We start from the raw sequence: 17,500 nt of genomic DNA on the forward strand, positions 1-17,500 counted from the left end.
ATCCTGAGACTCCAAATTATTGGGGTCATGATCTCGGACGCGCATAGCTTTCACCAAAACCTTGGTTCCTGCTAACAAAGATATTGCCACTTCGACAGTAAATTTCCACAAGGTAACTGTTCTCACCAGTCCACATTTGACACATATATATAAATGATACAAAGTGATGTATCATTTCTTGTTGCTCCTGTATGTTAATTAAATAATTTTGATGTCTAGTCTCGCTGGAAACGGCGATCATGTAAATATCTTTCCCTTGTCGGCAACCTTGCCGGATTGATGTATATAATGAACCGTTCCTCTTCGGAGAGCAGGAGATATTCATTCGAATAAAGACAAGAACTAAGGCTTGTTTTCCACGCCTCCAGAGAAACCGCTCCGCTCGAACGTAACCATATGTTGTGAACACCATCCAACACACACACACACACACACACACACACACACACACACACACACACACACACACACACACACACACACACACACACACACACACACACACACACACACACACACACATATATATATATATATATATATGTATATGTATATATATATGTATATGTATATATATATATATATATATATATATATATATATATATATATATATAGTTGTCACCTTGACGTGGTGGATAGGCTTGAGAATCTTAATGATTACAAAAGCCATGTCGATAGAGAGGAAACCTCTGCAGGGTCACCCATATCGAACAGGTTTTGTAAGAAAGATCAGACAAAGAGCAGCTCACACACACAGTCGCCGGACCCACTGCTAACTGGCACGTCTCTGATAGCGAACAGGGAAATACCCCATAGATATATTGGGTACCGTCATAATGACGGCGTGGGCCATTGGGCACCCTAAAGATATATAGGGTTTTGCCGAATATAATGAATAATGTGACACCAGAGAAATATCTCATCAGAAACTAGTTGGCAGGGAGGTGAGACTACTGCCAAAAGCCCTTCATAGCAACCATGACCAATACAAACAAAACAAAACCAGACGTTCCTGTTGGATCATCGTCTCCTAAAGGTCCAACCGCATTGCCTCGAATGTGAGTAAGCACTGTCCAAGCATATCCAAGCCTTGGACATAAAACAACATGAAGAAAATGAAGATCTATACTTACAACGTAAGAACTCTCAGAAGACCACAGGCTGGAGAGTTTAATGGAAAAACTAGACAACATCAAGTGGGACATCGTAGGACTGAGCGAAGTCCGAAGAACGGAAGAAAAGCTGATACAATTACAAGATGGTCACTACCTGGTCTACTATAGAGATGAGGACAAAGAAAGATCTACTGGAGTAGGATTCTTAATCAACCGAGAGGTTGCTGGTAACTTAGTCAAGTTCAGTAGTTTATCAGACAGGGTAGCTTGGATTGTGATTAAGCTGAGTAAAAGGTACACTCTAAAAATAGTTCAGGTTTATGCACCAACTTCACAGAGTTAAAACATGACTCTTCATCTCGCTCTTCCTTTTGTATATACAGTACATAGATGGTCATTTGTATGGAATGTTGGAGAAACAGACACACACACACACACACACACACACACACACACACACACACACACACACACACACACACACACACACACACACACACACACACACACACACACACACACACACACACACACATACACACACACACGCACACACACACACGCACACACACACACACACACACACACACACACACACACACACACACACACACACACACACAACTCGTGGCGCAGTTGGTAGAGTTCCTGGCTGCCACTACGGCGGTCCGGGTTCGAATCCCGCCCAGGGCTGAAATAATTTCAGTATCGCTGCGCTGCGGGTTGTTACTCCAACTCTCGTGGGCGGGTAGTTGGGTGTGTGTGCACGTGCAAGGTCACATCATTACTCATAGATCAGTCATATACGAACTCTGAGCTCTCTTACGGTAGGGAAAATAGCAGTCGATCACAAGTTCAACACGTGATCCAAGACCATGGTGAATCACACACACACACACACACACACACACACACACACACACACACACACACACACACACACACACACACACACACACACACACACACACACACACACACGGAGAGAGAGACAGAGAGAGAGAGAGAGAGAGAGCGAGGACCTGCGAACGAATTAAAATACTGGCTGACAGTACTTACGATGAGCTTGTTCTTTAGTCCGGGTTCTTGCCTGAAGTAAAGGAGCCCTCCTTCAGGTATGTGAAGGTCCACGTGCCCCGCCAGCTTCTGTTTGTCGTAGTCGCCACAGTTTGTCCAGACTCGCGCCTGGGTCCCGTTGATCGTCAGCAGTAGCCGCGTCCACGTCCAGCCAACCTGCAGCAGAAGAAGCGGACACAGCGTCAGATGTTGGTTATGGTGAAAAGAATGAATGTAGAAGAGGGAGAGGGATAAAAGGGGGAGAGAGAGAGAGAGAGAGAGAGGAATGCGGAGAAGATGGAGAGAGGGAGGGAAGATGGAGGGAGGAAGGAGGCAAGGAGGGTGTATGGGTCCGTTTGATGGTGGAACTGTTGTTGTGGAGGAGAGGAGGGAACTGGGAGGGCGTTACAGTTGTATGGAGTGGAAACTGATGGTTGTGTTCGTCTGTGCGTATTTGTGCTTGTATGGGGGGATTGACCTATGGGTGGTGCGTGTGGGGGGGAGGGGGAAGGGGTAGCCATTCCATGCGAAAGGGATGATGTGGAATAGGCGTACGAAAGGAATATTTCACTGGAAGGTGACATTGTTGTTTTCCATTTTCTTCATGTTACGTTTTCTCTGAGTTTCATTCCATTATCTATTTGTGTTTACTTGCTTGTTTACTTTTTCTCTCAAGTTAGACCGAATCTGCAATTCGGAGGAGTACCTTTAAGTGGATAGAGATGGCGCCACGGACCCAAAGAGTTATTTCATGAAATTCAAGACGAAGGGTATTACGCCTAATAGAGGACGTCACGATGGAGGTATCTAATAACGCTGACAAGGGGAGTAATAGATATGGCATGACAAGAAAAAACATTTAGTATATATACAGTAACGGGGGAAATGGAAGAAGATATATTCAGTGCAAGGCGAAGTGATATTAAGGAAAGGAAGTCAAAAAGATGAATAGAATACTTTAACGATAGCCAGGGTGGAGAGAGGAGTACCATCCACCAAGGAAGGAATTAAAGGAGAATGATCTACTAAGGTGGTTTGTGTTTGAGGCGATGGACGTAGCGTGTGGGCCTGAAGATTGATCAGGATGCATATGGAGAAGGGAAGGATGGGGAGGGCAGAGAACGAGGAGGACGGAAGCGAAGAAAATGTGACAAGGGGGACTGGCGTTGGGGGAGCAAGAAGAGTCGTCTCCGTGCGTGAAGGGTGGAGGCGTAATTGGAAGTCGACAAGGGAGTGGGAAGAGGAAGAGAAGATTAAGAGGAGGAGGAGGAAGAGGAGAAATGTAAGAAAACGGAGGAAGGAATCAGATACGGTGTTGAAGTAGCAGAATTTAGGGGAAATTGGTGGACGTCTTTGTGATAGGACATTAAGGGAAGGTAGAGGGAGAAAAAAGAGTAGATGAAAAACAAAAGAGGAAGATAAAGAGGCAGAGGAAAAGGTAGTCTGGTAGTAGAAGAAAAGAGAGGCAAGAAAATGGTGCAGGAATGGGAGGAAGAGGGGGAAAGAAATGAAAATGAAAAATAGGAAAAATGGAATAGAGAATTAAAGGCAAAATATAGTGGTAGAAATAAAAGAACTAGAGGTAAAAAAAATAATGTGAGAGGCGCAGAGATAGAAAGAAGACAAGGGAACAGCAGCAGTAAGAAAAGAGGAGGGAAGATAAAGAGGCGATGGAAGACAAAGAGGAAGGAGAGAAAAAAAGAGAGAGAGAATGAAAGAGGGATAGTAAGAGAAAGGTGAAGAAATGGGAGAGAGAGAGAGAGAGAGAGAGAGAGAGAGAGAGAGAGAGAGAGAGAGAGAGAGAGAGAGAGAGAGAGAGAGAGAGAGAGAGAGAGAGAGAGAGAGAGAGAGAAAGAGAGAGATTGATAAGTGGAAGAGGAAGAGAGAGAGAGAGAGAGAGAGAGAGAGAGAGAGAGAGAGAGAGAGAGAGAGAGAGAGAGAGAGAGAGAGAGAGAGAGAGAGAGAGAGAGAGAGAGAGAGAGAGAGAGAGAGAGAGAGAGAGAGAGAGAGAGAGAGAGAGAGAGAGAGAGAGATGGATAAGTGGAAGAGGAATGGAAGGAAAAAGAGTAAGAGGAGAAGGAGCTAAATGGCAACGAGATTGAAATGTGTTAAGGTGGAAGCGACCACGCAGTGTTATATTGTCAAGAGTTTGGCCGGGAATAGGGCCGGGAAGAGGGCCGGGAATAGGGCCGGGAACAGGGCCGGGAAAGAAGGGAGAAAGGTAGTAGTTTTAGGAAAGGGGAAAGGGAAAGGAGGGAGAAAGGCAGCAGGTTTAGGAAAGGGGAAAGGGAAATTGTGTTGCACGAAAGGTAAGGAAGAGAGGGAAGCCCTATGTCAATAATTTGGGGGGAGGGATTCAGAGAGGGAGGGAGGACGTGGTTTAGGAACGGGACATTGGGAGGTGGATGGATTTGCAAGAAGCGGAAGGAAATAATGTATTTATCGAATGAAATACAAGATCAGGTGATCATAGCATCAGTAGGGTGAGATTAGCTTTCAGGAGATCAGAGAAAGGGGTTGGTAGAGATGAGAGATTCCTGGCTACTTTGAGAGAGAGAGAGAGAGAGAGAGAGAGAGAGAGAGAGAGAGAGAGAGAGAGAGAGAGAGAGAGAGAGAGATTAGCTTTCAGGAGATCAGAGAGTGTGAGAGAGAGAGAGAGAGAGAGAGAGAGAGAGAGAGAGAGAGAGAGAGAGAGAGAGAGAGAGAGAGAGAGAGAGAGAGAGAGAGAGAGAGAGAGAGAGAGAGAGAGAGAGAGAGAGAGAGAGAGAGAGAGAGAGAGAGAGAGAGAGAGAGAGAGAGAGAGAGAGAGAGAGAGAGAGAGAGAGAGAGAGAGAGAGAGAGAGGGGGGGGGACTCCAGACTCCCCCTTGGCAACATTAAACTTGCGTGATTTCAGCCAGAGCTATATACACAAACATTCCAATATTCTGTCTGTAAATCTAACGCATCTTAATCATTTACTTACGGTGCAAGTACTTGTTATGAATTGTTCATTTCCGTGACCACCCACACATTAATAGCATATGCGCGATAGCTTTAATCATCATTTCCGAGCGAGTGGTAACTTCAGTGATCCTTTCCGAGCGAGTAAGGTTTATATTCCCTTGTTGTAGCTGACGCTAAGCTATTCTATTCCGCTGTGTGCATAACACCCACGGAAAGAAATGAGGCAAAATAAATGTCATCCATTTCTAGCCAGAATTGAGTGAATCCCCGTGTTGAAGGAATGACGAGGCTAGCAGGGTGATTTTTAAGGAGAGGAGAGGAGAGGATAGGTTGAAGGGAGTGTGGAGGAGTGAGGAGCCGGAGGAGGTAATTGAATATTGTGTTTTGCCCCGGGGAGCGGGTGGGTGGGTGGGGGGGAGTTGATGGAATTGGCCTGAGCGAGAGGCATGGGGGGGGGGGAGGTGGGCGGGAAAGGAGAGGACGACGAAAACTAGGGTGGGCCATTGGCCCACTGGGGCAATCACGGAACGGAGTGGGGAGGAGGAAGAGGGGAGATAGGGGGGAGGGGGGAGTAATTCCTTTTGGGGAGGGTATTAGTTTGAACGCGATGGTATAGAGTCAGGGAGGGAAACTGTTGCCTGAAGGCAGATAGACGACTAGAGAGAATGATGGATAGCGGATTGCTGGATGAAGGGCCGGGTTTAGGAGACAAAGATACTGGGTGTTCGGCGACATTGGGTTCAGTGATGGTAGTGGGAGGAAAACGAGTGGTTATTTATGAATCGGTGTATGCAAAGGTGCAGGTTGTGAGTACAGAGAAGAATGACCAAAATGATACATGGACTCAGAAATTTGCCTTACGAAGAGAGGCTTAGGCACCTAAACTTACACTCTCTGGAAAGACGCAGAGTGCGGGGTGATCTAATAGAAGTGTTCAAGTGGATCAAAGGCTATAACAAGGGTGATGCAAACAAGGTCATCATAATAAAACAACAGGGCAGGACTCGCAGTAATGGGTATAAACTGGGCAAATATAGATTTAAGAAGGAAATAGGCAAGAATTGGTTTACTAATAGGGTGGTCGATGAATGGAATAAACTTAGTAACCATGTAGTAAGCACTGAAACTATCAGTTGTTTTAAAAAACGATTAGACAACTTTATGGATGGGGATGACAGGTGGTGATGGATACGGAGCTGCCAAGTGTAGGCCTTATGGTCTCTTGCAGTCTCCTTTATTCTTATGTTCTTATACTGTACTTTGGAAGTACATACTGTAATTTGGAAGTGGGTAGAAACAACTTCGCCAACCGTGTAGTTAATGAATGGAATAAACTTCCTGCAGAGGCAGTGCAATGTAGTTCAGTTCGGAGCTTTAAGAATCATTTAGATAAACACCTAAGCAAGATGCTGTAATGACTATCACTTATTTTATATTATTTGTTTATTTGTTTTGTTATCATTTGTCCGTTTGTTTTTTATCATTTGTTTGATTCTCATTTATTATTAGTTATGTCAATTTATTACTATTTACTATTTACCTGCTTATTATCTAACTATACCTATGTATTTATTTATTCTATCTATTATTTACATTATTATTGTTTCTATTTATTCATTTATTTGTTTATCATTATGATTTTTTTCGCATCCGACCTAGATATGGACCAAAAGGTCTTCTGTCGGCATGCTCCGCCTTTGTGATCCTTTGTAATGGTGTAATGTTAATGAGTTTAGGTTATATTTTGAGGACAGTAAGCCGCCATCTTTTTCTTTCTTTCTTATATCTTCTACTTTCCTTTTATTTTTTACTACTTCCATTTTTCTTTTCTTCAAGAGTCCAGATATCTTTCTTGGGTGAGCCTTTTTCACGTTTTTTTTACGTTATTCGCTCAGTTATTTCATTGATATACACCGTTTACAACCTCCAGATCTCGATTGTGCATTTTGCAAAAGTTGGCGTAACTCGTCTTTGGAATATGATGCTGGAATTAGAGAGGAAATATATCACCCTCACCTAGCTATTCTCTACCCCATTTATGTTGTGGTCGCGCGAGCGCGCGCGCGTGTGTGTGTACCAGTAGAGCAAAAACAGTCTCTAAATATGGACTTAAATGTTCATGAACTTATGTGAGAGTGGCCATGTCGTATATAGAACAGTAAAGTCAAGGATTAGAATGAAATGTAACATGAAATTAAACTGTGTCTTCCTGCATTGCTTCTGATCCGGTCAGTGGTCGGGAAACAGCAATGACCCCTCTCCCACGAGAAGCTAAGATAAAAGAGAAATAAGTAAGGCGAAAGGTATTGTTCCTATGGGTCTCGGCAGTACCGAATCCAGTGCAGCAACTGAGACGACATGACGTCACGGCTGTGTTATCTAGACCAATGATGCCCAATCTTAGGGTAAATTTGCCCCCCTTTGGATGTGTAGAAATATGACGTGTATAGGATAAGTATACCTAGAAATTTTATATTAGTTCTATACCATGATATACCTGGCCAGCCAAGTTTTGTATACACGAGTGGAATGGGTTTTTTATTGACCTAACTTTTCGTGCAGAACGTTAATGGCTTTTTTTTTTATTGTTTTCCTGAGTCTTTATGTTTGTTTTACATTTATTGTGCTTCTAATGAGATGGATATCTAAGTACATCAATGTGGGGGATTTTTTTTTATCTAAACTCTGGGGCAGGGTCAGCTTTTCTTTTTACAGGGAGTTTTGTTAAATATTTTTGAAAGATAACTTTTGCTACTGGTTTCACCAGCCATTTTGATTCCCTATGGATGAAAACATACGTAAGAAAACTTCAAAAAGAAACGAAATTTTTGCCCTTGTGTTTTGTTGGGGTCGCATTTCTTGTAAAACGAAAATACCCACGAGACATAGGAAGGAAATACACGAATGATTATACATTGTAATCAGAGAACACGTGATATCATCATTGATAATTAATTATCATTGACTAATTTACGATTATCTTTTATTGTCATTGAATGATAAGTATCTTTAATATTATTTATCAATAGCATACAAATAACACTCTATTTTTTTTTACTATTTAGTTTGTAAATATAAAATGGTTATACTGTTTTAGCTATTTTTACGATATTTTCAAAAGAATCTGGTTTTCAGGCAAATATGTAGGTTCTACTGATGTTCTGTATGGATACAGTTATGAGCAAAACACTTATACTCTTGAATATTATTTTTCAACCCTGTATCAGCCATTTTAATATACTTGATTTTTTTTTCTATTTTATTGTTTTTTGTGCCTCAGGTATTGCAAGCATAGTAATATTCATTACAGTAAAAAAGAACAGATACTTTTATTTTTTCGACCTAAATTACACAAATTTGGACGGAATGTATTTGCAGAAGAATGAGGTCAATGATGTTTTTATGCACGACAGTAAGGATTTGTTTTAATTTTCATTTATCTGTTATTTTGATAATGTATCTATTCATTCATCATATTTTTGTTTTCTTTTTTCTTTTCAATCATCACTACTATTATTCTGTTATATTGTCCTTTTATTTTTCGCCGTTGTAAACTCTACGAGGTGGTTTGGCACGTAAATTTCATCGTATATAAGACCGCATGACCTTGCTAATGTTACACGCCGGCTCTTACCTTCCTTCCTTCCTTCCTGAACTTGAAAATACATACATACATATACCAAAGGCTTTTTCCCCCTTACACGAGGGCTAACCAAAAAGAAAAAGGCATAGAAACCACTCCCACCCATTCCATTTCCTAAATATTCCACTCCCCTCCACCCTCCTCTCTCCCTCTTATCTTGGCACCTCTTGGATGACGGGTCATCCCTGCATCCTATCCACTGCCCTGGGTCAGAAGCAGTGTCGCAAGACACAGCACATCCACAGCAAGGTCGCTTCATAAATTCAGCGACCCCCCCTCTCCGTCCCCTCATGCAGAAAAAAGAGAAGACGGGGAGAAATCCCTTCGGGCTGCGTCATATTTTTTCTGATACATACTTCCTCACCCCCCCCCCCCCGCATCCACTTGACAATGTCATAAGGAAAAGTGGTAACCTGTGACTGCTTCCTTTCTGTTCAGCCACTGATACAAGAATACAATGACACAACACGGACAGTTATCAGCTTCTTCCACAAGGGATATATGGAAGAGCCTGAGAATTGCTCCTTGGTACTGAACAACTGGGGCTTATGTTTCCAGTTAGTGAAACTCGTGGTAACCGTCGTTATGAATATGGATATAAATATGGTGTGTGTGCGTGTGTGTGTGTGTGTGTGTGTGTGTGTGTGTGTGTGTGTGTGTGTGTGTGTGTGTGTGTGTGTGTGTGTGTGTGTGTGTTCACCTATTCACCTGGGTCTTTTGGATCACGTGTTGGACTCGTGATCGACAGCTATTTCCCTCCCGGAAGAGAGCTCAGAGCTCGTATGAGCGATCTATGGGTAATGCTATGATCTTACACGCACCCCCCCAACTCCCCACCCACGACAGTCGGAGTAACGACTCGAAGCCCAGCGATACTGAAATGATTTCAGCCCTGGGCAGGATTCGAACCAGGTACCGCCGTCACCCCCGTGCTAACAGTCTGAGACTGTACCAACCGCGCTACCGAGTGTATGTGTGTGTATGTGTGTGTGTGTGTGTGTGTGTGTGTGTGTGTGTGTGTGTGTGTGTGTGTGTGTGTGTGTGTGTGTGTGTGTGTGTGTGTGTGTGTGTGTGTGTGTGTGTGTGTGTGTGTGTGTGTGTGTGTGTGTGTGTGTGTGCGTGTGTGTGTGTGTGTGTGTGCGCTTGCGCGCGCATGTTTGTCTTCTATTGACTGTGGCCGTGTCGTGGATAGGGCCAATTCTCGCAGGGCCACGAGCGAGCCTCGCATGCGCTAATTTCGAGGCCGCTAAGGTCTTTCTTGGGACGCATTCCAGGTTTAGCTGCTGATCCGAATCGATCTGGGGAGGGACCGGGGCTCTGCCGTAGGCAATAACTGTCTGCCGGAACTCGTCATAACGTCCCTGGAATGCAGACCAGTAAGGGAGTCGTGTGTAATTGGCCTGACATGTATTGTAAGTTTATGGACTTCATGAAGACGCGTGACTGTGCCATGCATTGGACGGGTCCACTGACAACTTGCACAGTGAATGAGGTTAAGTGGGGTGTGCATGTCGCTGTGGGTTGTGGATAGACTGAGGTTGTTATCGTGTTGGGTGGGGTCAGGTTAGGGTGGATGAGTTCTGAATAAACGGTATTTATTCTTCGTTTTTCAAATAGTTAGCTCGTCTGGATCGTGATCTCTTAAAGCGATGAAGTATCGATGTCAATGTTGATGTTCTTTTTAAAGTTACGATCTAAATCGCTAATGTCAGGTTAGGGTGGATGAGTTCTGAATAAACGATATTCATTCTTCGTTCTTCAAATAGTTAGCTCGTCTAGATCGTGATCTCTTAAAGCGATGAATTATCAATGTCAATGTTGATGTTCTTTTTGAAGTTACGATCCAAATCGCTGATGTTATCGTTTACTGTGGCAGTTAGAATTTGTCATTAGGATTATGGCGTAGTACGAGCACAATTGATGTATATTTCGGTAACACCGTTTGGATTGCTTATTGTCCGTTGTAAATTGATAGGGGAGTATCCTGATTTTCTTTTTCTTTGTGAATTTTGAGTTGACCGTTTTCTGTCGATAATGACTTTCTCGTTTATGATAGCTGCTTTATAAGTGATCAAATCACTTGTGGATTTTCCTTAATATCCTCTACCTAACTACAGAAAATTAGCTGTTTGGGTCTTTGTGAATTTTGAGTTGACAGTTTTGTGCCGATAATGACTTTCTCGTTTGTGATAGCTGTTTTATAAGTGATCAAATCATTTGTGAATTTTCCTTAATATACTCTCCCCAACTAGAGAAAATTAGTTGTTTGGGTCAATATTTGTACGGTGGCCATAAACGCCAATCCCAAGAGGGAACACAGGACTGATATAATCTAAAATGCAATTGTCTTGGTGTTGATTCTTAATCTATGAAGAAAAACAAACAAACAAACCAGGTGATGTTTATAATGGGTGTTACCTTTAATGATATTGCGAAGAAAGAAATCGTTATCTTTACTGGTAACGAAAAAAAGGTCAACGAAGGCCGGGGCCCATTGTCAGCTCAAGAGTTCTCGACATAACGAGGAAGTGTCTCCCTCCGTAAGTATCGTTTCCAGTCTCCAGCGTCAACCGTCTAAGAATGAATTCACCACGCGCCTCAGGATTAAACACACGCACACACACACACACGCACACACACACACACGCACACACACACACACACACACACACACACACACACACACACACACACACACACACACACACACACACACACACACACACACACACACACACACACACACGCACAAACACACACGTTATTAAGGAACGGGTTTCCACACAACTTTGTAAGGTTTTGGAATAAGCTAAAAAAAGACAATCGGGAGACACAAAATGACATTAAACATGTTGGACAAGTAGAAACTGGGACGGAATTCCATGAGAGTGGGTCTTTTCCTATATACTAAAATTAAGTAGATCCACGTACAAGTTCCGTGTATCAATACATATACATATATGCAATAAAACACTAGGAGCGTGTGTTAACAAAAGCGTAAGTAACCACTAGGAAAAATAAACTAACGAAGCAGAGCGCTTTCGTATAATTACATCTTCAGAGAGCGCTTTCGTATAATTACATCTTCACCGAAGATGTAATTATACAAAGGATTTACAAAGGATTACAAAGGCGGAGCATGCCGACAGGAGATCTTTTGGTCCATATCTAGGTCGGATGAGAAAAAAATCATAATAATAATAATAAAATAATAAATAAAAACTATAATAATGTAAATAATAAATAAAATACATAAATGCATAGGTATAGTTAAATAATAAACAAACAGGTAAATAGTAAATAGTAAATATACGAGAGCGCTCTGCTTCGTTAGTTTACTTTCCCTAGTGGTTACTTACGCATATACATATATGGATGTGTATTGATACTAAACAAAGGCCTCTCCCAAACATTTCCCTGAATTGCACGATTACTTCATCCTCAAATACGTCATTCCTGCAGACTTCTCTATTGGTTCATCACTTCCTGTCTTATCCTCCTCATTCATGCATTTCCTACCGGGGCGTTCGATCAGTAACAGAATGGCTCCATCATCCATCCTCTTGTTTATCTTACGCCTCTGTCCAATTCCACTTCGACTCCCTTATCGCGGCTGTAATATATTTCCCTTCCTTCTCTGTCACCCCGCTTTCCTTCTTCCTATCTCAGCATTGCTCCCAGTATTGATCTTCCTATAGCTCTTCGTAGAATGCTTTGTCTCCATCACCTTCGTCAGTTTCCATATGTCGCCTGTAGATCATAACTAGGATTATACACAAATGATGAACTTTTCGTTTCAGATAATTGTATAAGAAGATACTATCATGATGCAAGTATGTTTAACGCACCTTTTCTCATAGTTATCGTTGTATAAGTACTTTTGCATATGTCCTAATAGGAAAAGTCAAGACGTTACCTCCAAATATGGCAAAATTTGTTAAAAGTGGATTTTAAATCGCCACGGTGATTTTATTTTTATGGAAAGTGTCAGGGCGGTGCTCAAACGGGTAATACCATTCGCAAAAAGCTTTATGGTCACGCAGGTGGTATGTCGTCGCCATGATACTTGCAGCGGTTCTTAGACGAGAGCTAACGACATCTCCGCTTGACCTAAAGACCTCAAGTTTGTCGGGATAACGAGACCTTTGTCAAATTGGGCTTCGGAGGATGTCTTCCGATATGCAAGAATTAATTTGCTTGTCAAAACCTTGGTACTAAAGTTTAGAACGAAGTTCTGACGTTTGCAGTGAGATAGCAACGTTTATAGCGAGGTAGCAACGTTTGTAGCCAGGTAGCAACGTTTGCAGCGATGTAGCAACGTTTGCAGCATATTACCAACGTTTGTGGAGAGGTAGCAACGTTTGCAGCGAGATTCAAACGTTTGTAACGAGGTAGCAACGTTTGCAGCGAGGTTAGCAACGTTTGTAGCAAATCACCAACGTTTGTGGCGAGGTAGCAACGTTTGCAGCGAGATTCAAACGTGTGTAGCGAGGTAGTAACGTTTGCAGAGAGATAGCAACGTTTGTAGCGTTTTAGCAACGTTTGCAGCACGGTAGCACCGTTTGCAGTGATGACTTAATGTTTGCATTGATGACCTAGCATTTGCTGTGGGATGTTTTCATCATCTACATTTTTTTTTTTCTGTATTAAACTTAATATATCACGGTAAACCGCTTTTACTTTTGTAATCCTTTTAAACCTGCAAAATATAAATTGTCGCAAAGTTGTAATGTTTCAACATATGTAATACATTGCTGCTTGAAACAAAGGATTACAAAGGCGGAGCATGCCGACAGGAGACCTTTTGGTCCATATCTAGGTCGGATGCGAGAAAAAAATCATAATAATAAAACAATAAATAAAAAAACTATAATAATGTAAATAACAAATAAAATACACAAATAAATGCATAGGTATAGTTAAATAATAAACAAACAGGTAAATAGTAAATGATAGTAAATTGACATATAACTAATAATAAATGAAAAATCAGACAGACAAATGATAACAAAACAAAAACAAATAATATAAGATAAATTATAATCATTACAGCATCTTACTTAGGTATTTATCTAAATGATTCTTAAAGCTTTGAACTGAACTACATTGCACTACCTGTGCAGGAAGTTTATTCCACTCATTAACTACACGGTTGGCAAAGTTGTTTCTACCTACTTCCAAATTGAATCTATTTCCGGACAGTTTGAGACCATTGTTTCTTGTCTGATTCTCATTCAATGTGAAAATTTGGTCACTTTTGATGTTGTCAATTCCCTTTAAAATCTTAAAGACCTGTATCAAGTCACCTCTGAGTCTACGCTTTTTTAGGGAAAACAGATTCATGTGTTTTAGTCGATTTTCGTATGATTTATTTTTGATATTTGGAATCAGTTTTGTGGCTCGCCGTTGTACTTTTTCCAGTCTGTCAATGTCTTTAATGAGATTCGGTGACCATACGGAAATAGCATATTCCAAATGTGGACGAACTAACGATTTATATAGCTTGTTAATGAGTGATGGACTTTTGAAATCAAAAGATCGCGCAATCAGTCCCAGAATCTTATTTGCTTTCTCAGAGGCTGAAATACACTGCTTGGATGATTTGAGGTCGTTACTGATAATTACGCCGAGATCTTTTTCACTATCCACTTTTGTTAACGAATTTCCAAATAACTTGTAATCGTACTTACTGTTATTTTTACCTATGTGCATTACGTTGCATTTACTTGTGTTAAATTTCATTAGCCACTTTTCAGACCATTGCTGTAATTGATCTAAATCTTCTTGAATATCTAATTGGTTTGAGTGATCATTTGCCACTCCGCACAGTTTTGTATCATCAGCAAATTTGGAAACAGTAGATTTTAGTCCATGGTCTATATCATTTATATATACTATGAATAGAAGTGTCCCAAGAACGGAACCCTGAGGAACTCCACTTGCAACACTTTTCCATCCAGAAGTTTTTACATTTAAAACAACTCTCTGTTTTCGACCATTCAACCAATTACTAGTCCAACCTAATAGGCTACCACTTATTCCATGCAAAGCTAATTTAGTAAGTAGTCTTTCGTGTGGGACGGTATCAAAAGCTTTTGCAAAGTCTAGATATATTAAATCTATATTGTTTCTTTTGTCATAATTCGAGATAACTGTGTTGTAGAATTCGAGTAAGTTAGTCACAATATACAAAATATACAATGGACACATTATCAAAGCAAAATAGATAATAAGAAAAAAAGACTGTACACGTCAATGGAACAGGTCCTGGAGCTGCGAGCTTGTTTTATGCGCTTCACATATCCAGCACACATTGTCCACATACCTCTCCTGTTTAGGTTCTCCCATATTTCAGTTTCCAAAATCTGGTCACCCTGAATGGGAGACTGGAACTGTTTGACCTTCATCTTCCCGATGACAACGACGAAGTGGCTTACCTTTTCGGGCAGCTGGAAGGAAATCTGGTGAGTTTTGGTGTCCTCCTTGATGTGGTAGAACACGTTCAGGCGTCGGGTCTTCAGGTTGGAGATGACCTGGCGGGGAGGGAGAAGAGCACAAGGTCACGTGGGGTCAGGACATGTTGAGGAATGAATGAGCGTTGGGTTGGGGTGGGGGAAATTAACACACACACGCGCGGGCGCGCACACACACACACACACACACACACACACACACACACACACACACACACACACACACACACACACACACACACACACACACACACACACACACACACACACACACACATCGCTCATTCATTTCAACACTGACATTACTAAAAAAAAATGCTACTTTTCAGGAGAAGCAAAATCAACTTTTAATTATATAATACAGTCTCCCATGGAACTTTTAAACGAGGTATTTAGCAAATGAATTTTTATTTCATGATTAAATGTAGTACATGACATCTCATATTAAAAAATACATTTATTATAAACATGCTTTGTGCCTATTTGAAAAATAGATTTGGAATTATGACGTTATTGCCTTGAGCGACATCTAGCGGCCAGTTTTGATACTAGAGTTATGGCGTTCTTACCACAAATATAGAAAATGGCAAATTCAGTGGTATAAATAACTCAAAATCTTCAATTTTTGAGTTATGTCATTGTTGAAATGAATGAGCGACATATACACGACTCGATGGCGCAGTGGTAGAATTCCCGGCCGCCACTACGGTGGTCCGGGTTCGAATCCCGCACAGAGCTGAAATAATTTCAGTATCAATGCTCTACGAGTCGTTACTCCAACTCTCGTGGGCAGGGAGTTGGGTGTATGTGTGCGTGTAAGGTCACAGGATTATCCATAGATCGGTCATATACTCGTATGAGCTCTGAGCTCTTTTCCGTGAGGGAAATAGCAGTCAATCACGATTCCAACACGTGATCCAAGACCATGGTGAATCTTTCCCTCACACACACACACACACACACACACACACACACACACACACACACACACACACACACACACACACACACACACACACACACACACACACACACACACACAGTATTGATTTATACGTTATCAATATTAGCCTCGTCAGTTAACTAATCAACTTAATCAAATTAACCTTCTTCTTGAAACGTTACAAACCTTGCCCATCGCTCCATACACCTACGGAGCGTCATGGATTTTTGTCGCACTCCTGTCAACTTTTTCCCGAAACTTTTCAAACCTCCAATCAGTAATACTATAGTCAGCGCAAGGAGAAATGACCGATAAGGCGGGGCTAGGAGATTTCCCGGTGTTGCCACATGTGGGCATCCATGGCGAGAACGTGCATGTGGATGCAATGTTTTCTGAATGCAGTGTGAGGGGGGCGGGGCCAGAGATTAGATGTAGCGGCAACGTCGCTCTCTCATGCACATATGCCATATCTAGACTTAAAGAAACGAAACCTTTGTATAGAAAACATTGCTTTGATTTTTACCTCAGTGGTGGTGTGTGACAAAAAATTATAATATAATCATATGAGGCAACATTATAAAATTATAAAATAGAATTATAAAATAAAATGAAATTATAGAATAATTATATGTGGCACCACAGGGGAACTCCCAGTGCTCCGCCCTAACGGCCAGATCTCAGTGCAACGGGTATAAATATGTAACAGCGATGCTGGAAACAGACAATGAGCCACAGTCGGACGAAAGAAAGAGTTGCGTAAGCGAAACTATATATTTCGATTGCTAACTGCAATCCTCTTCGTATTACTGAAGAGGGTTGCAGTTAGCAATCGAAATATATAGTTCTCGCTTACTCAACCCTTTCTTTCGTCCGACTGTGGTGATAGTTGTGAATTACAAATGTGTTACTACATTTCTCACCAGTAATATATATATATATACATATATATATATATATATATATATATATATATATATATACATATATATATATATATATATATATATATATATATATATATGTGTGTGTGTGTGTGTGTGTGTGTGTGTGTGTGTGTGTGTGTGTGTGTGTGTGTGTGTGTGTGTGTGTGTATGTTAAAGACAGTTTGAACCATCACATGTAGGATGGTTGCTAGCGTCTTGGCTTCGTGATTATGGACGCACGGGTCAGGGTTCGAATCCCATGGCAGAGCTTCTAAAAATGTTCAATATATATATATATATATATATATATGTGTGTGTGTGTGTGTGTGTGTGTGTGTGTGTGTGTGTGTGTGTGTGTGTGTGTGTGTGTGTGTGTGTGTGTGTGTGTGTGTGTGCGTGG

At 41.4% G+C, this 17,500-nt stretch overlaps 1 protein-coding gene across 1 annotated transcript in view; it reads right to left on the minus strand.

Moving 5' to 3' along the window:
- The window catches only part of LOC143038124 (uncharacterized), a 588,663-nt gene that overhangs the window by 283,794 nt on the left and 287,369 nt on the right, over positions 1–17,500 (minus strand). Inside the window, exons 5-6 of the mRNA XM_076207122.1 lie at positions 15,199–15,294; positions 2,177–2,350 (exon numbers count right to left, since the gene is read on the minus strand). Of these exons, the coding sequence (XP_076063237.1) occupies positions 2,177–2,350; positions 15,199–15,294 (270 nt within the window). The remainder of the gene's footprint in view (positions 1–2,176; positions 2,351–15,198; positions 15,295–17,500) is intronic.

The sequence above is a fragment of the Oratosquilla oratoria genome, chromosome 23 (genome assembly GCF_046742065.1).
Source record: "Oratosquilla oratoria isolate Oo_2021 chromosome 23, ASM4674206v1, whole genome shotgun sequence".
Lineage (NCBI taxonomy): Eukaryota > Metazoa > Arthropoda > Malacostraca > Stomatopoda > Squillidae > Oratosquilla > Oratosquilla oratoria.